Raw genomic sequence first — 19,915 nt, 5'->3', positions numbered from 1 at the left:
GTGACGTTACGACTGTTGAAGAGTATTAAGCCTGTTATCTCTTCTTTTCTTTTTTTCACGTGATGAAAAAAAAATTATTGTTGGTAAATCACGGGCAGCAGGCATGCCAATCAAGTCGAAAAAATAATAATAATAATAGTAATAGTAGTAGTAGTAGTAGTAGTAGTAGTAGTAGTAGTAGTAGTAGTAGTAGTAGTAGTAGTAGTAGTAGTAGTAGTAGTAGTAGTAGTAGTAGTAGTAGTAGTAGTAGTAGTAGTAGTAGTAGTAGTAGCATTAGTACTAGTAGTAGCAGTAGTAGTAGTAGAAGTTAGAAGTAGTAGTAGTTGTAGTTAGTAGTAGTAGTAGTAGTAGTAGTAGTAGTAGTAGTAGTAGTAGTAGTAGTAGTAGTAGTAGTAGTAGTAGAAGAAGAAGAAGAAGAAGAAGAAGAAGAAGAAGAAGAAGAAGAAGAAGAAGAAGAAGAAGAAAGAGGAGGAGAAGGAGGAGGAGAAGGAGAAGGAGGAGGAGGAGGAGGAGGAGGAGGAGGAGGAGGAGGAGGAGAAGGAGGAGGAGGAGGAAAAGATGAAGGAAGAGAGTTGAGCAAAAGGTAAGTACCAACGATCCCATGCTCCCGAAATTACCAATCGATGTGAATGTGGCAAAACTGGAAATTATAATTTAAAATTGTGAAAAGTGTTGGTGTTTGTATGCATTTATATGTGGTTGGGAGAGCGACCATGTGCTTTGGCTCATTAACCTAAGCACCTCTCGCTTTGGCATGTATGTATATATATATATATATATATATATATATATATATATATATATATATATATATATATATATATATATATATATATATATATATGTGTGTGTGTGTGTGTGTGTGTGTGTGTGAGAGAGAGAGAGAGAGTGTGTGTGTGTGCGCGTGTGTGTTGTAATATATAAATTACACTTCATGCACGTCGTCTCGGAACCCCAATGATTAAACTCCAAAGAAAAGAAAATAAATAGATATTGCGAACATCTATAAGAGCGCATTTCCACGGTTAACCATGGTCAATGTGCTTCATTATTATTTCAGATTCCGTGCAATGCGAGGAATAATTAGTTATATTCTACCCGGTATATTTCTACACTGTGTGCTACCGTCGCAGATGAGCTGGTGTGAGTTAAAAGGGGGGAAAAAAACAGAAAGAAAAAAAAAGGAAAGGAAGTATCGATGCAACTGTCGGTCACGGGCACGAAAGATCAATCGGATCAATAAACTTCAATGAACCATTCCATTGGTTTGTGAACATTACCAATGTCACATAGGCGAATGAATACATATCTAAATTCTTTTGCATTACCGATGCTAGGGGTTTCCTGTATTTTGTTAAATGTCTATTATGAATTCATAAAACGACTTATAAGAATGAATAGGTTAATTTTGATTAGGATGTTGCAAATATGGCACATTTTCGAAAGATGATTTAAAGATTCTGTCTTGGAACTATATTTCATAAGTAGCGAAAGCACTCAAAAGACTAAAGGAATGCAGTTAACCAAATTGGAAAATTTACAGCAAGATCCTCTTTTGATCGGGAAATAAGCGGTTGATTGATGTATTTTGATGACAAAATGCAGCATTAATTGGTTTTGCTCAATCTTAGCCTCATAATGATAGTATTTCATGTGCAATAGTTCTTTTGACTTCACTGACCTATAATTGGTTAATTTGTTGTCATTGTTGCATGCCTTGATGAAATACCTACTTAATCGTAAAGTAAATAATTTAAATGTGTTAAACAAATGACAGATCCTCCAAAACGCCCTCAAAATAAACGCTCTTTTTATCATTAACCTTTCTTCAAATTAACCAAGAATCTTATGTTCTTCTTTGATTCTCTCATTCTCTTTTGAAAACTATTTTTTTTTCGGCCCAGAAAAAAATTATTTCGCTGAAATTCCTGAAACTAAAACCTCTCTGGTATAATTATTGGGAATATTCTTGCTGAAGATAAAATGGCGGCTCATAATGGGAAGTGATGCACCTGATCAAAACAAACAATTGAAAGTGATTGAATTACCATGTTGGTAGCCGACAGAAGGTGTATTGATTGTATTTAAGATCGAACATTATTCTACAGCAATCATGATTGAACGAATTTCAAAATGTATCGGATGTTTTATTCTTTTTTCTGTTTTCATTGGTAAGTAAGTTGTGTGAGTGTACGTCGTCTGCTTTCACTCTCCCCATCACTGACACTACCACTGTCACGGTCACTACTGTCTGTCATCGTCTCGTCAATTTCAGTTTCATGCTTTCTTTCATACATATTATCCTTATTTTTATATTCTTCATAAAATATGTGTTAGTGTTATATCTAGCTATTTACATGTTTGAATTTTATTTTTGGAGTGGCTGTCATTATCCCCAGACGCCTGTCTGGGGATAATGAAAATTGGTTATCCCCAGACACCTGTAGGGGATAACGAAAAGGCTGGGCTGTCATTATCCCCAGACACCTGTTTTTTTTTTTTAACTCTCTCTCTCTCTCTCTCTCTCTCTCTCTCTCTCTCTCTCTCTCTCTCTCTCTCTCTCTCTCTCTCTCTCTCTCTCTCTCTCTCTCTCTCTCTCTCTTCTTAGTCTTAGTTCCTTTCTAGTTTCTAGAAAATTGTCATATTCGTCCCCACTCGGATATCAAAAAGTTTCCTAAAAAATAAATAATTAAAAAGCAAACAAACAGAAATATTCAGAGAGCGACCAAATGGTCAGATCGAGGAGGAAAAAAACAAACAATAATTTTTTTAAAAAAATAAAAACAAATTTAAGTAAATCATGCTCAGAAACGGAACAAAAGGTCAAACAAAAAGGAGAAAAGAATAGACTCGCACAAAAAAAAAAAAAAAAAAAAAAAAGTGGCGGAACCAGGATTCGAACCCACAACGTCGATTCTGGTAAAACTTCCAGGGCAGACGACTAAACCATTCTGCCATGACACCCACTTCGAGGTCGACGCATATTGTGTATATGTAGTAACAACTGATTTAATGTTGGTTAATTTTTTATGTTTTTATATATATTTTATTAACTTTCCTTATTTCTATGTGCATTTTGGAAACATTCCATATTCTGGAATGTGGATAATTGTTTAAAAGAGCGGAGTTTCAAATATTTGTCTGGGGATAACGAATTTTGGTTATCCCCAGACAGGTTTTGGAGTGGCGAGTTTGACTTTGACTGAGTGACTGAGCATTTTCTTCTTCTTATCACAATCAGAATGATCAATTTCAATCTCAATCACAATCATTTTTTATAATTTATATCATCTTCATCTTCTATATAACTAGAGAGATGGGCCAGTGGAACCGACATTTGACACCTTTAACTTTAAGTTGCCCACCATAAATTTAGTAGAATAAAACTTAACTCCTATACTTTGGTAAACGTCCATTTGGCCCTCCAGCAAGGAGCCGATAAATGGGCTGGCTAGTGACTGTGACCCAATTTTTTTGACTTTTGAGTGATGGGTCTCAGAAAAAGTTCCATAGATTTTTTTGTTTATGGATGGATTTTAATGATTTATGTCTTATTTTCTTCAGGAGAAATTACTCTATCGTTTGGTGTAGTTTGTTTTAAAATCAATGACAATTCAGTATAATTTTTGATTATGGATAAAATAGGGTATAATTTAGCTTTGGATAATTAAAAGATTAGAACTTAGTAAATCAAAATTTCATGATGGCACTTTTATTTAACATCTTAACTTTTATATAAAATTAAATGCAGGGCAAAGTTGTATACCGCTTCCATGAAATTCGTTCTAGCAAAATCCTTACTCAAATCTTAGCGGCCATTTTAGACCAGTTTTGAAATCCAAATGGTGGTTACTACCGGAAATGCAACAATTTTCAGGTCACAAAGTCCGTCAGTAAATAACAAAGGCAAATAGACCATTTTTCAGCCTTTAAACTAAGATAACTTTTCTTCCTTTTAACTGATTTTCACAATTTTGGTATCATTAGAATCGTGTTGAAAAGCACTTTAAAATGATATAGGTTTCATTGAGCTCAATCCAATGTGAATTTTTTACCAAAGTACCTACGTACTACCGTCAAATTCAGTAGATATCTTAATCTTAGTTAAGATGCATTTATAAAAAAAAAACAAAGACAAGACAAAAAAAACATTCGGAGCTAGACTAAACAATCCTTGATGAATTTCAAGTTATGTTTGAAATTAATTAATAAAATTTTCATCCTTGCGAAATCTTCGATGGTCAATCATCATTCAATTGATGTCCTTTAAAAAGACCAGTTTAGTTTTTTTTTAATTAAAAGTTTATTTAGTAAAAGAAGAAGTGTCACTAGTTATGCAATCTGGTGCATGAAATGATTTTGCATGATAAAGCGCAGTAAAATTGGTGCGCAAAATCTTCCATAGCGGGTGCAAGACTCTCTCTCTCTCTCTCTCTCTCTCTCTCTCTCTCTCTCTCTCTCTTTCTCTCTCTCTCTCTCTCTTTCTCTCTCTCTCTCTCTCTCTCTCTCTCTCTCTCTCTCTCTCTCTCTCTCTCTCTCTCTCTCTCTCTCTCTCTCTCTCTCTCTCTCTCTCTCTCTCTGAGTGTTTTTTCTTTTGGGAGTGCCGACGTACACGGTAACCAGGCACCTAGCCTCAGGATCTACTTACCACAAGGTAACTGGGTTGCCGTTGCAAACAAGAAATGGATGGACCTCGCTGTCTTGAGCGTGCACATGTGTATGTTTGTGTGTTTGTGTTATTCTCTTTAATCAATACAATTTTACCCATTAAAGGCTAGATTTAATCTTACATCAACTTAACATGTCTTAGTCTTAATGTTATTATTAAAAATTAAAAGAGAAGCTATGCGATTATATAGCTTAATTTAGGCCCGAGTCGAAATCCTCTTACTTCTCTCTTGGTGGAAACGATTTATTCTGCATTAGGAATATGGAGAAATTTTGTTGTTTAGATGGTTTAAAGTAAGTAAGACTAAGACTAAGACTAAGAGGATGAAGAGCAATTTAACTTGAAATTATAAAGCTGAAGCAAGGCAGTTTAGGTATGAATCATGAAATAAAAATGAGATTAGAGAGGTGGGCCATTCTAAAGGCAACTTCACCTTGAGCATGCCTTCACGTTAAAGACATAAGTTGTTTTTTTTAAACCTACCTCTGTTTCAAAACCTAGCATCTTTAAACTTTCTAAGAAACTTTATGATTTTTCAGAACTTTCGTTCGTTAAAAGATACGAGCCTTTTCTGACCCATTGAGGACAACATAGTGAAAGTAAAAATAGTCCTCCAAAGAAATGTTACTGAAGTTTTATACTGATATCTGAAGCATAAAATGGGCGGTATGCTACCCTATGGATATGATGCTATTCGATTACAAAATACTTTGTACCAGATGAAAGAGTTCCATCTACTCAATCATTGATAGAGGGCTCATAAGGAAAAAGAAAAATAAACTTCGACCTTTGCATGTGAGTAAGACTATCAGGGATCCTGAAGATTAACAACTTTGCAGTTGTTGTATTGGTTCATTGTTTGTTTTCAAAAGAGAATGAGAGCATCAAGTCAAAGAACTCCGGTTGATTTAAAGAAAGGTTAATAAATTTATTTTTATGATCATTACTTAGCCTATTCCTTATGAATTAATTCTCATGCATCATTTTGCTTTCAGTTCAAGCAATTGATATTGATTTTGATGATAGCAAGGATGGATTTTTCCTCAAGTCACCATACCATAAATTTAAGCCATCAGAACCAAGTGTTGTCAAAGAGTCTTTGATATTGACCCATCCTGCGGAAGTCTACAAACTAAGAGCAAGTTATGGACCCTTTGAAATGTATCAGGTATAGAAATTTTGTCTGAGGTCTTTATTATATTCTGTAAATTGTGCTTGATGTGCTTATACCTAAAACCAGATATATGGTTTAAACTAAGTTTGGGACTTTTCAATTTGGATTCCCAATCATACACTTTCTACCCTACCTTCAGCACAATTGGACTTAAATTCAGGTTTCAAGATGAGCATCTTACTTCATTTTTATTGTAATATTTGGGCCACCAGAGGTTACTTGGTCCACTTTTCTTGAGCATGATTAGTGCGACCAAAAACTCTTTTTTTCTACATAATCATATAATGAGTGGAAATATTTCTAAATATTGTTTGATTTTACCAAAACAGTTTGTGAGTACACTAATATTTTTGAAGACAAGTGGCCCCAGTAACCCCATATTATCTTAGTGAAATTAAGTGAAGTATTAGTTTTAAAAAATATTTTGGCATAAGCATTCCGATGTATCAGTGGAGTTTCATTGCCATGCATGTTGAAACGTTTTATTGAAATATGGATGTATTTGTCATTCATAAAGAGAGAGTGAGAGAGAGAGGGAGACTTTGACTGACAAATGATAAATTATTCTTTCTTGTCCTTTCAGGTGGTTCCAAATGAATTCCTCTCCAATGTCCTGTCCTATGGTGATCCATTGGACACGTCTGAAGTCGGCATGCATCGACAAGTTATCCATAACATGGACATCAGTGCTCATTTAATCAAACAACAGATTGCAGAGTCTAACCCAGTCATTCAAGTTCTCATTCACGCCCAGCCACTGACTCGTCGACAGCAGCAGGATTTAATATACAGCTATTATGGTTATAGTCAATGGTGGTGTGCTCAAATCTTCGTCACAAGGGGATTAGAAGAACTTACAGCTGTTTGTCTTTTGAATGGGAACAGCAATGCTTGTGTTGCTGGATTGCATCTTCCAGATAGTTGGTGGCAGTCATTTAATTCGAGTCAGCTGTCTCAAGACGTACATGTGTATTATGACATTTCCCATGTCCAACAAAACCAGGAGTGTGCCAGTGTCTCCAACACTATTATCCCATCTCGTCCAGAGACTAGAAAACCTGTCTCTGAGAGAAAGTTTATCTCATCTGTAAATCTTGTTCATGAGCAAAAAACATATAATGATCATAAAGACAAGGATCTTATTTTTCAAATTCCTGAATTGGAGCTTCATTCCAATAGTAAATTTGAAGTTCCTGTTTTGCTTCAAGAAAATTCAAATCTGAAGGAATTTGTGATCAAGTAAGATTCATGATTTCATTTTCTTACTAGATACTTTTAACTATGTGAGTACTTTCAAGTTTATTATTATGCACAATGAATTGAATGGAAAGTTTAGAGGAAAATTAAGATTTTGTCTTGGTGCTTCACAACCTCTCCCTGGAAGATGATTTTCCTCTATCTGATTATTTATTTACACTCTCTGTGTTGCATTTTGTCTTTGTCCTGGCTGTACTCCAATTTTATTTCTTGTTTTTTTTTTTTTCTTATAGATAATCTTCCAGCAGCAACTTAAGTTATGATTAATTGAATTATGAATCATTTTTGAAGTTTAAGTGCCTTCTTTTGTGGGTTGGTTCCTTGACCTCCAATTGTGAACTGAAGTGGGTCATCGATCCTTCTTTGCCTTCATATTTTCCATGTGTTCTTTCCTGGAAAGATACCATTTCGTTTTGCCTGGGTCGTGATTGAGTCTTTATCAGAAAGGAAAAGTCAAATGCAGACATTTGTGGCAGATTTTTTTTGTTTTAAATCTTTATAAGTAATCTTGTTCATCTTATTCTGGAATTTAGATAAGTACTTTTTTGTATTATATGATTTTGTGCTCCTTTTGTCAATGGCTTTGTGCTTGAGGCTGGTTGGATAAAGGATCTTAGGCTAGAGATATGGCTAGATCAGATCTACTTCTGCTCTCTGCTCTTTCTCCATATTCTTGGGCAACTGTTAATACAGATAAACTCCTGGGTGGGGTTCCCTACCTCCCATAGTGGGCAGGGAGGTACTTGCAGTGTCTTCTTTCCCTCTGCAATTGCTTTCTGTCTTTGTCTTGTGATGAGATTACTTAGTTTTGTCCTAACCCTGGCGGAGTCCTTGGCTGGGAGGGAAGCAGTTGAATGGAGAGTTATAGTTTTGGGAGCTATTTTTTTTCCTTGTAAATCATCTCTCTGTTCTTGACTGTTCTGTTTTTAATTTTTGACATATCATTTGTAAAACATTTGAGTGTGTTCCTCTTAGTGGGATCTTGTACTGGTGAGACTTTAAGTAGGTAATCTCAAACTAAGTACATTGATGGTATGCTCTTGGAATCTAAATTAAATTTAAAAATTAAAAAGAGCTTTTATATAGCGCAATATCCGCTAAATTTGCTCAAAGCACTTTACAAGGGGTCCCTGACCAACAGCAACACTTAACATATAGAACGAGATATGACGCCTGTTAGGCGATATTGCACATTTATAGGACAGAGACAACGCTGTTAACGACCAGGACTAATTTTATACCTGAGGACGGTGAGAGAATGTGAGTAAAGAGTCTTTTCCAAGGACTCAACTATGTACCGAGCGAGGCTCGAACCCAGGACCTTCCGATCCGAAAGCAAGTGTCATACCACTAGACCACATAGCCGCATCTACATGTTCCCTATTCGGATCATTCCCCTTTGTCTTACTTGTTCCTCAAGTCCTTTTAATTGTACATCTAGAATGTTTTTCCTATCCAATTTTCTTCCTTTTTACTGGTGCTAAATGTGTTGCAAGCGCCGTAAAACCCTTAAAAACAATAAAACAAAAATAGATTAACTCTTGACTTTCACAATATCTTCCTTCTTCAGGTGCAGAAATGAACTATAATTTTTGTTTGAACTGAACTCAGAAGCAAACAAGAACATTATCATTTTCTTTTCTAAGTGTCAGTAAAACCTGAAAGTTAAAGCTTTGTAAGAATAAGCTGAGGTATATACCAATCAATAGTTTTGTATGATTACATTATTGAACTTAGTGCCATCTTTGGTTTTTTGAATGTATAGCAAATTGAAATTTATTATCGATGCTTGTTTACAGGGTCAAGGTACGAGGTCCTTTGGTTGTTGAGGGGGCAACATCATCAGTTTCAAGTCCATGGAGTGTTTTCTTTGAACCTGGGGACAAGGAGGGAGTGGCAACTGTGACTGCTTTTCTTAAAGAAGATGTCAAGTACACCAAAAGTTACAGGTTGGTAAATTTCAAGGTGTTTCACAATTTCATCTAAAGTAATCATTTTAATGTTGAAATGGACTCTTAAAGGGCTAATTTTGTGATTATAGGTTTTGGAATTCCTTTTGACTGCATTACTATTAAGAATAACAAAAATGTATTATTGGGCAGCATTACAAGGGATCAAATTCTCTCCAGTGTTTGTAACAACCTTTGTTGTCCTGATAGCTCAGTTGGTAGAGCACTCGCTTCACAATTAAAGGTAATGAGATCGATTCCGGTGCAGTAGAGATTTTTTTCAGACCCCCCGGTCAACCCAGCAGTGATTGGGTAGTTGGGTCTGTTAGATCTGGTGAAAAGTGCTTTTCAATAGACTAGCATCCTATCCAAAGGGTAGCAAGCAATTGCTATTATCCGTTTGATGCTATAGAAATTGGGATAATCTCCGGCTCCATGGGCCTAATGGCTCTGATGGGCTTTCTTCATTATCCTAAAGTTTTCTAATCACTTCAGTGCTTGTGATTGTGACTTTATTGTTGACGTGGGATGAACCATCTTTTTGCATTGTTTGCATCAATTTTCATAATTATTTGCACTCTTTATTAATTCGCCATAACTAATGCCTCATTTCCTGTCAATAAAATTGTCAGCTTAATAAAAAAAAATGAATAAAGTATTGCCAATATCATTATCAATTTTGTATCCAGGCAAGAAGAAGTTATGAGATGGCAGTTCCGTGTAGCAAAAGATCATGGGATGTTGTTGATGACGACTGCTCGTGTTGTTTGGACTGTGGACTATAAAAAGAATGGCTTGTCTCGCAATTCATTTTTCTCTCCTGAAGGAAGCAAAATTGCTGCCAAGTTCAACATTTATGAGAGCCAGGCGGAAACAATTATACCTGTTTTAAAGGTTTGTGTTATTATTTGGACGTATCAAATAACAATACTTTTTTTTTCGATTTTAGTATTTTCATGGAAAGAAAAGACTTTTCAAATTCACTAGATCTGCTAAGTAGGTGTGTTAAGTCAAAGACGGGGAGTTTTTGTCTTTCATCAAAAAAATGTCTACTTTGAAAATTAAGCAATATTCAATGGTTTTCCTTCAGGTAATAATACAGTTATCAAATAAATGTCAAATCATGAGTGACTCAATATAAGATGAACTTTTAAAAAATGATATTCCAATCTTCCTTTTGAAATGCTTTTTATAATTTTGGGGCAATTACTCTTATTGTTTTTAATTTGAGTGTGATCATTTATGATTGTTTTTTTAATACATGATAATTTCAGGAGCGCAGTTTGCTGAATACAGCCGTTTTGACAGGAAAGACAGAGAAGTATGATCTTTTTGTCTACTCTGTGATGAATGACAATACTTTCCACCAACTTTCTAAAAACACAAGTTGTCGGTCTACAGATCCGGAGGCTTTAAAGGTGAACAATACCGATCAAACATCCTTTTTGTCTGAAAGTTATATCGTATATGAATATAGTGGGGTCATATTGTTCAATTAATATGTTTTTTATTTTCGGCTTTGGTACAAATTTCAATATCGTCACAATGACCTCACAAACAGACTAGGTCTTAAGCAATTTTATGAAATGGATGACAGTCACCTGCTGTCATCAAAATGTATACTTGAATATGGGATTGTTAGATTCTGTGTTGTTTCTATTCTTCATTGAAAGGCTTGTGATTATGCACAGCTGCCACCTCACATTTTCCCCTGGGAATATCCAGTTTATAGGGTCTGAAATTAAACATTCTTGCAGGATTTCTATCACCCCATTTTTCATTGATGGATTTCATATTTAATTTTGACATATAGTATGACTAAAAGGTAGTTCTTATGTGTTGTTTATGACATATTTCAACTAGACTTCAGTATAAAAATTTGCACTTTTATATAGCTTATTACCTTTTTCAGCACCACTGGCACAGTTGCTGAGACCTTCAATCTAATGAGTACTGCAAAGTGCAGCAAGTGTTGTAACAAGTAAAATATAATGTAAACGAAGCCAGATTTCTACTGAATTCCTGCGATTCTAAATTAGAAATATTGTTTCTATATTTAGAATACTATTGTAATGGTTTTAACATTTAAATGGGTTCTACAACATTTTTCTAATGCCCATACATTGTTAAGGAAACAGTCTTAATCACCCTTCAGTGATTTTGAGACAGAAATGCAAATTTCACCTCAGTGCTGAAAGAGTTAATGAATCAAGACCAGGATAATTATTCTACTTTTAGTTATGCAGAAGAAAAAAAATCCAATTCTTTTTAAAAAATCAACAGTTACATCCTTTCTCCTGAAATTGTTGGGTGGCAGTTCTACTTTAGAAAATAGTGATGAAAATTTCTCGGTCTAACATGTTAATTTTTCATTTCATTCTCAGGTCTCTGTTTCTTGTGAGCACATATATTTGGATGGCAGTGAAACTCGAGGTGCTAAGAATGTGACTGTATTAGTGAGAACTGCTGATCACATGGCACAGTTTGGGGTTCGAGTCTGGGTCCCAGAGCCAAGACTGGAGATTCAGTTCTCCGATTCCAAACTTAGTCAGGTCAAAGGCTGGAAAGTGAAAAGAACCACTGCATCTTCCAGGTAATTAACCATTTACATCTCTCTCTCTCTCGTGGTGAAAAGGATAATAATCCCAGTACTAAACCTTATCTAGGTAATCTAGTAAATTCGTCCTCTGGAAATGTTTTTAAGATACAATTTTTCCTTGTCCAATCAAAGACTAGCTTCGAAATTGGGCGTATGCCAGTAATTTAAACTAATGCTTTTTTCTTTCCTTGTTTTGTTTTTGTTTTTTTTTAAACATTTGTCTACCCAAAGTAAATTTGTAAATTACTGAAGCTTTATATATAAACCAAAATCCCAAACTTATTACAAGAGAGGCTAGATTTTGGTTTGAGTTCAGATTATATATTCCTTTTCATGGCTTCACATGTTACTGAAATGACTTATGTTTTTTTTTTTACAACTTCATTAAATAGAACAAAGAGAGCGATAGATTTGGGTCTGCTGACACATCCAAACGTCATAATGGGCACAGAGGAACAAAATCCACCATATCACCAGTCATGTCGCTACAAATATCAGCAAGCAATGGTGGATGTGTATGCACGCTTTGTCATCAGTGTACCTGGAGAAGCACCTCGTTTTTACCGCAACAAGAAGACATACGTTCGGGTGACAGGTCTTGTTAAGGACAGATTGCAAACTGCCAATCCTAATGTTGCTAAGATTGTTGGTTCAACAGTTCAAGGAGTGTCTTCAGGAAAAACTGATGTTCAGGTGAAAATGGCCCTTATGTTTCCTTATTTATTAATATTTTTTTATTTTTTTTTTGCTTTTAAGAATAATTATCATTGTTGAACACTGCTGTCAACATGGTCATGTCAGTCTACCTTTGCTGTTTCTTCTGTCATGTCTTTTGTCAATTCCAAGTGTCTGGCAGGGAGACAGTTAGTTGTTCATTTTCATTGTTGGAAATATTTTCTCCTATCAATTGATCTGCCAACCCTTCCGATTTGATTGGGAAGTTCCTGATTTGGTTGCCCTGTTCCCTGACTCCCCATTAGATGGATCTTCCTGATAAGAGCTTCACATTTTCATTATTTTAAAATAGGAATGTTAATGAACGTGATAAATGAAACAATTGAGAAATATGGTAATATAATTTAAATGCAATGGTTATGTTTGATATTATAATATATATGCCTCATTTTCAAGTAATTTGACTTGGATCAGGTAAAAGCTTTAGGATGGCGTTCCATCTTATAAAAACAGCATTCTAAAATATAAAATAAACCCAGCACATACTCAACTACTCCTGTAGCTGTAAGTTATTTTCTTTTATTTGCCCATTGAATTTGTTATTAGTTGTCACTGTGCCAGGCTCACATTTGACTAATCTAAAATTCTCTATTTGGTATTTTGAAAAGTTTGCATGACTGTATTAAGAGTAATTTGACCGGATATACAGGGACAGCATTAGTTGCAGCCATATGTTCCAAAGGGGACCAAGAGAATTGATTCCATGTAATTCATTAATCATAATCAATATTTATTAATATATTGTTATCTTTTGAGTTAGAATGAGGATAAGATTCTGTATGTGAGATACTTTTAAATGGTCTTAGGCTGAACACATTTACTTTTACTGGCACTGACATCCTGAAAAAGAACATTTTCTCAAAACGTTGGCTGTCTTTACTCTTCTCTCTACACAATCTCTACTTGCCTCGACAGTTTTCAATCTCTTTTTTCCTCCAGTCGATTTAATTGGATCATCAATGGCCTTCCTCATTGGTCACTTTGCACCTTTTTGTTTTCTTATCTAACCTCCCTTTTTTTCAAAAATTATTTGCTATTATCACACATTCTTGCTGTGATTTTTTTATAACACCCCTGGAACATAACTTAATCTTGTAAAGTGTATAAATATTTATTTATAACCTTGCCAAACAACTTAGATGCTTTGTATCTTTGATATTCAAATTATTTTTTAGAAACAATTTTTATTGTGATCTGAAGATGCCATGATGATTTATTATTTAAAAACACATGCTGCGAACATTTTTTGACTATGATTTATTAATATTATTTTATTTTTTAAAAATAATTTTCATTTAATTTAACATAAATAATAATGTGAAATTGAATGTAAGCTTCAATTTAATTACAAAAACAGATCAAATGAACGTTTGGGGTTTCCCCTTTATCATCCAAACAGGATGAATGAAACACTACAGATGAATGAGATGATGTGGAAGTGGCGTAGTTAAGATGAATAAACAAAACCAACATTTACATTTTAATTTAACAGCATATATATATATAATATATATAATAACAGTTCGTGACTTGTCTAAATTTTATTTCATCAGGTTGTGTCTCCTACTGGCAAACTGATGGGAGCCAAGGAGATTCGAGTGGGCAAAGACAAAGTGGAAATAGAGCGTCTGATGGTCCGAGTCATAAGTGGAATGGGACTACAGATCACAGAGGATAGGAACTTGCCAGGTGCTCTCATGGCCACCGTCTACCTTAGGGATCATTTTGTTGCAAGACAGCAGGTAATGTGGGGGTTTTAAGTCTTAAGATGACTTTTAAATACTTTGGTCTAAGTAATCTTACAACGGGCATAACATTTTTATATGATAGCTGAAGTACATGGTTAATAGTGCTTTGCTTCTTAAAAATCATTCATCTTCATAATTAAACAGTCCCAGCACCTTTCCTTACTCCATACAATTTTCCATTCTAGCTGCTTTGCAAGAGTATCTTTAATTTCACTGTTGAACTAAAATGAGTGCAGTAAGTTCAAAAAGGAACAAAATACTTAACTTTTAAATTTGGGCTCAAAATGTTTCTTTAGCCATTATCAAAAACATTAAGAAAGGTAATGCTAGACATAAAATCCCGCTTATCTGGGTTTTACCTAAAGTATCTCATTGTTTTTGTTGTTGGCCTAAAGAGTTCGAGTTGAAAACGATTTGTGTTAAAAGTTTTGTCCTCTAAACTGTTATTATTATTTCTTCACTACTTCTTACAGTTTACAGCCTCCAGCAGCTTAATATTTTCTAATTTCCAGAATTTTCTAATTTTTTATTGCAAAATGTCCTTTAACCCTACTTACAAATCTTCTTTTTTTTTCTTTTTTTTTTTTGGTATGTCTTCAGGAGGCAGTATTGGATATCGCATTGGAGTTCAAAGATGGAACTACACTGCCAATAAGTAATGTAGACCCGTCTCAGTTCAGTCTCAAAGTGACATCTGTCAACCCTCATGTAGTGGAAGTGGTAGAATCTGAGTCCACAATGAACCCCTCAGTGCATTCCACAATCAAGGCTGTGGGTAATGGAAAGGGAGACATCATCAAAGTTGTCTTGAGGGAGGAGACTGGCTGTCACAGGAGGAAACCTAGAACCCTGGACACAGAATATGTCCATGTCATGGTAATTCTTTCTTTTTCAATAATATCAACACCCTTAAGCATTTTTTTTCCCTCATGATTTGAATAAGTAGATAAGTGAAAGAAATTATATGAAGAAAAGAGGAAAAAACTTAAAAGCAATTACTAAAGGTAAAGTATGTAGAGTCCTCCTTGAGGTATAAGTATAAATTAACATCATTGAAAAGATTATTTTGTATATGGGAGCTGGTGTGAACATGTGAGCCTCTGTCTCAAAATGGTATTATTATTATGTCGGGTTGATTTAAATGCTTAAAAATGAAATAAATTTATATTGGAAATATGAAATTTGGGCTTAATTAATACATTCCAGTTTTATTGAGTACAATGAATTTTAGTTTATTAAACTGAAAGATGCAAAAGCTAAAATTTTATGCTGCTGATTCTTTTCAGTATCTGATTCACTGTGACATAATACAGGTTTTAGGCTATGGATCATATCAGCTTCTTTTCATTTCACAATTAACCTGTCATCGTAATTGTTGATTTACAAGTTCAGATATGGAAAAATATAGTGGTATAAAAAAGATGGTAGTCAATGCAGAATTGAATGGAGATGAATGCTTGTGTTTCACAACAAGGAGAGGACAGTATCACAAATCAGTTACTGGTGTCGAAAATCAATTATATCCTTTTGGTTTTGGGAAAACCCAATTTCATTATAGCATAATTACAAAAAAATGAAGCATCCCTATAATCCTTTGTAAAAAGCGTTGCAGTTCAATTTTTAAAAATTCTCCAGCACGCTTCTGGTTTTACTAAAAATGGATTTTGACATATTATATTATCCTGACTACAATGATGATTCTTAATGTGAAATCGTTCAATTTGAGAACCAGTGATTGGATAAAAGTAATATATTTACATATAACAATACAGGTGAGGTCATTGGAGGTAGTAGATAATTTAATTCCAATGGCATTGGGACTGGTTCCAATTTTCAAACGCATGAATTCAAGAATCTTATATTCTTAATTCCCAGTTGCACTTCATTAACAGTCACTTCAAAAGCTTTCTACAAAAAAAATTTATTATTATTATTACTTAAAATATTAATCTCTGTAGCATGAAAATTTGTAGTAAATGTGATGATTTTGTAAATTTGCAACTGAGGTCTATGATTTGGCAAGTCTGTAATTCTGTTACTGTGTTTTCGTTTTATAGGTTGATTTTGCAAAGGGAGACTACTACGGTCAAGCTCAGAGGGACGGTAATTACTACAGTAACCAGGCTAACAAAGGCCGCTATGTGGGAGATTCCTACGCTAACAAGGAGGAATATTTCAAACATCAGCAGGAAATCAGCTACAAGGAGCAGCTGGAGAGACAACTGGGACAGAGTAAAGACTCAAAATCAGCACACAAGGTTTGTTATTCTGAGATGTTGAATTGTTACATACTATATGGTATATTTTCCACTCATGGCGATAATGCTAAGTAATAAATTATTTATTTATTATTATTATCGTTATTTATTTATTAATCTATTCTTACTTTTTTTTTTTTTTTCAAAATAATAATGTATTAGCCACAAGAAAGAGAATTATAAGGTTGCCAATTTTCCATTTATTTATGGAAATCAGTATGTTATAAACCCTCAGTATATTTCCAATCATCTTCTAAATAGAAAATAGTAAGTACATTATGTCTTTTCACTGGAGTTCAGCTGCCAAAATTCAATGTGTTTGCGGAAAAGTTCAGTAAATTTTTGCTTCCTGAATTGGCAACTTGGGAATTACTTTCATGTGATAAAAATCATTATGGGTTGCATAAGAATATATCCATGTGAAGAGGCCATGCTGCACGGCAGGTGGGACCTAGGCCCAACACCTCAGTAAAAAAATGGGGAAAAAACTTCAAGTATGAAGCAAATTATCATCGTTGCGAATCCATACTTTAAGCGCACATTCCGACATACTGAATAATTAGTCTGTAACTCTAACACTTGTTTTTATTCCTCTGTGTGTTGGATTAAGAATTTTCACAAGTTCCCTGTTGTTTTATATCATACTGCAATTTATAATTATTTATTATTGTTACTTTTCTTTAAAATGTGTGTCTTCTTTTTCAATCATTGAACCAGGTATACAACTTGAAAGACACATACAATAAAGAAAACTTTGATACTGACCTTGATAGTGATAAAGACACCAACACAGAAGAACCAGACGAAGAAGCCATTGGAAAGCCAGTTAGTACAAAAGCTGAAGGCCTCTCACCCTTGGAGGTTGGAATGTACGTCTTGGTTGGAGTTTTCGTCTTTGCCATTTTTGTCTTTACTGCGAACTGTGCTGTCTTCATGGTTCGTTACCGTCGAAAGAGAAGAGGGCACAAAAAGTCCTCCCATGTAGTGAAGGGTTCCATTTCTCAGGCTCAGGACTGGGTTTGGATTGGCAGGGACACACTGGAACGTAATGGAGCTAGAAATACAGGCTGTAACCAGCCACTTATGGCAGAAGAAGATTTCAATGGAAACCAAATGGTCATTCCTAATTCTGTATCCTCATCCTCCAAGCATTGCTCAAACAGAGACAGCACTGCAAGTGAGGGTAGTAGTAGTAGCAGTGGCATTCCCAGTAGTGCAAGTAGTGGTGGTGGTGGGGGTAGTTCCAGTAATCGAAACAGTATGACATCTACATACCAAGGTTCTGAGTGCAGTATTCGAATCACATCCAACCCTTTGCCAGATAATGATAGTGGAATGGGTTACAACGAGGCAGAGTGGGATTATGAGGCAATGGGAATGACCTACGAACAACTGATGGAGTACTTTGATAATCTCAAAGAATCTTGTGCTTAGAGAGAGAAATACAACATGATTTGTTGTAAGTGAAATTTTAATATTCCTGTGCAATCATAGACATTGCAGTGTTGTGACAAAGTATAATTCGGCACGGGTACATGTCACTCCCTGTATGGAAGCAAAATAATTAGATTGTTTATTTGATCTTGCTGTCATTCTGGCATTTAGCTCAATGGCATTGAGCTTGACCTCATTTGATATGATAACTATATGTTTTGTATTATACTTTACCAATGTACTTAATGGGATGAAAAAATTCATCTTGTATAATCAGGGTGAGTAATATATAATCGATTAGATTTGTAACCCTGCATTTCCAAGGATAGTCTCAGGATATACCTAAGAATACTCTAGTGCCACAAATAAACATTTGCGGTGGCTTTAATTCCCTAATCCCATTTACAAAGTGTGTAATATATGAAATGATTATTATCATAGATAACATAAACATTATTCTCATTCTATAATAGATCACTAACACAAATTACAATTGTAAATTTAATATTTGATAACATGAGACAAGGGAAGGAAACAGATTTTCCCAATTCCAAGACGCTTGATAAGATATAGAAATGAAATTTCCAAGAAAAACAATTTTTAAACTGTTACTGGATATGATATTAAGACAAGTTTGTCTTAGCTGACTGATCAAAACTTCATATGATAGGGGTGATACTTTTTTTGGGTTTAATTTTTCATCTGTTCAATATGATGTGATTAGGACAACACAGGTGAAATTTTCAAAACGTGATTTTTGCAATTTCTTTTCCCCATTCCATTTTCACATTTAGGTGAATTCAAAGCTTTAAATTTTCTTAATTAAAAAAAATAAAAATTGTTCATGATCCAAGGCAAGAGGAAAAAATGAATTTTGATTTACACTCTCCTGTCTTTACAGTTTTTGAACTGTCAGCTGTCCATGCAATCTTTTTATTTTAATGGTTATAAATTTTCTTTAATGTAAATAGTCCGGAAATTTGAATGGTTCCTTTTTTTGTTATTATAATGGCATTATTTTAACAATTTTCGTGATATCTAAGTCATTGTGCGTTTATAAACAATTGGCTTTCCTACTTATTGTGATGTTGTTTTTCATCTTTTTCTGAATTTACTATTATTCTCCGTTTAATGTTAACATATATTAAATACTGTGTGATAACAGAAATGTAAATGTTGCTGCTCGAAGCTCAAAGAAATAAATAATAATGTGAAATTGAATGTAAGCTTCAATTTAATTATTTCTTTGAGCTCATTTGATCTGTTTTTGTAATTAAATTGAAGCTTGTATTCAATTTCACATTATTATTGATAACAGAAATGGAGCGAGAGAAGAATTTGCGTAACAGTTGTAGGTTTTGAAAGTGATTTCAGATCTTTTCCTCTTTTCCAAGAATTAACGTCTGTTAGTTTATCACATATTAGATGTATACCATTAGGTTAAAAACAGTACTTGAACGATCAAATGGATTTTACTGTAAATTTTATATATCTTGAGTCAAGGGCGAAACAAAACCTTAGTTCAGTGGGCCAGCTAATGCTTTCTCTATCTTGAGTGAATTGTATTTTTGCTTTTGGACTGGTCAGTGATTCATCTTCTCATCTGAATTATCTTTATTTGTTTACAATAATTATCAGCAGATTACAGCTTATTTATTTTTCTGTTGTTTTTTTTTTTTGGTGCTCATATTCTCAGTTACGCTATTCTATTGTACAGACAGATGTTGTAAACTATCCACTTAATTTCGAGGCTGTATGTATGTAAAAAGAAATATGAATGTTGCTTTGATATATAAACTGTTTTGTTTGGTCGGTTGATTTTCAAAACCAAGCGTTCAGGTGTTGTGATTTTTATTAAAAAGTTTGCGTAAATATTTTGACTTTTGTTTTTTGTATTTATTTATTTTTTATTTTTTTTTTACCCTTTTCACCTTTTTTAAACTATATTTACTCTCACCTGGTGCTTCTACAAAGTGACGTTTAGACACTGATTGGTTATATTGATCTGATAATTTTAGAAGCTTTATGTGGTCTTCAATAGATTGTTTTGAAAGGAGCAAGAAATCCCTTTTTTTCCATACATGTTTCTATA

At 34.3% G+C, this 19,915-nt stretch overlaps 1 protein-coding gene across 1 annotated transcript; it reads left to right on the top strand.

Moving 5' to 3' along the window:
- The first annotated feature begins 1,947 nt into the window (after positions 1 to 1,947).
- Positions 1,948 to 18,661, top strand: LOC144968544 (transmembrane protein 132C-like). Its single transcript, XM_078907009.1, has 12 exons — positions 1,948 to 2,171; positions 5,665 to 5,837; positions 6,427 to 7,082; positions 8,900 to 9,049; positions 9,739 to 9,943; positions 10,324 to 10,467; positions 11,434 to 11,642; positions 12,041 to 12,341; positions 13,937 to 14,125; positions 14,732 to 15,007; positions 16,189 to 16,389; positions 17,107 to 18,661. Exons 1-12 carry the CDS (start codon positions 2,114 to 2,116, stop codon positions 17,821 to 17,823), a joined length of 3,279 nt encoding a protein of 1,092 aa, XP_078763135.1. The 5' UTR covers positions 1,948 to 2,113; the 3' UTR covers positions 17,824 to 18,661.
- Positions 18,662 to 19,915: the final 1,254 nt, after the last annotated feature.

The sequence above is a fragment of the Berghia stephanieae genome, chromosome 3 (genome assembly GCF_034508935.2).
Source record: "Berghia stephanieae isolate SIO BIC M18660-M18661 chromosome 3, UCSD_Bste_1.3, whole genome shotgun sequence".
Taxonomy (NCBI): Eukaryota; Metazoa; Mollusca; class Gastropoda; order Nudibranchia; family Aeolidiidae; genus Berghia; species Berghia stephanieae.
Note: the sequence above shows the minus strand (reverse complement) of the source record. Positions and strands in the feature narration are given on the sequence as shown.

What these genes read in the sequence shown, in the direction of transcription:
- LOC144968544 (XM_078907009.1), top strand. Translation starts at nt 2,114, where the DNA reads ATGATTGAACGAATTTCAAAATGTATCGGATGTTTTATTCTTTTTTCT. An exon ending in CAATTATACCTGTTTTAAAG is followed by an intron (nt 9,944 to 10,323) that starts GTTTGTGTTATT and finishes TGATAATTTCAG; the next exon opens with GAGCGCAGTTTGCTGAATAC. An exon ending in CAGGAAAAACTGATGTTCAG is followed by an intron (nt 12,342 to 13,936) that starts GTGAAAATGGCC and finishes TTATTTCATCAG; the next exon opens with GTTGTGTCTCCTACTGGCAA.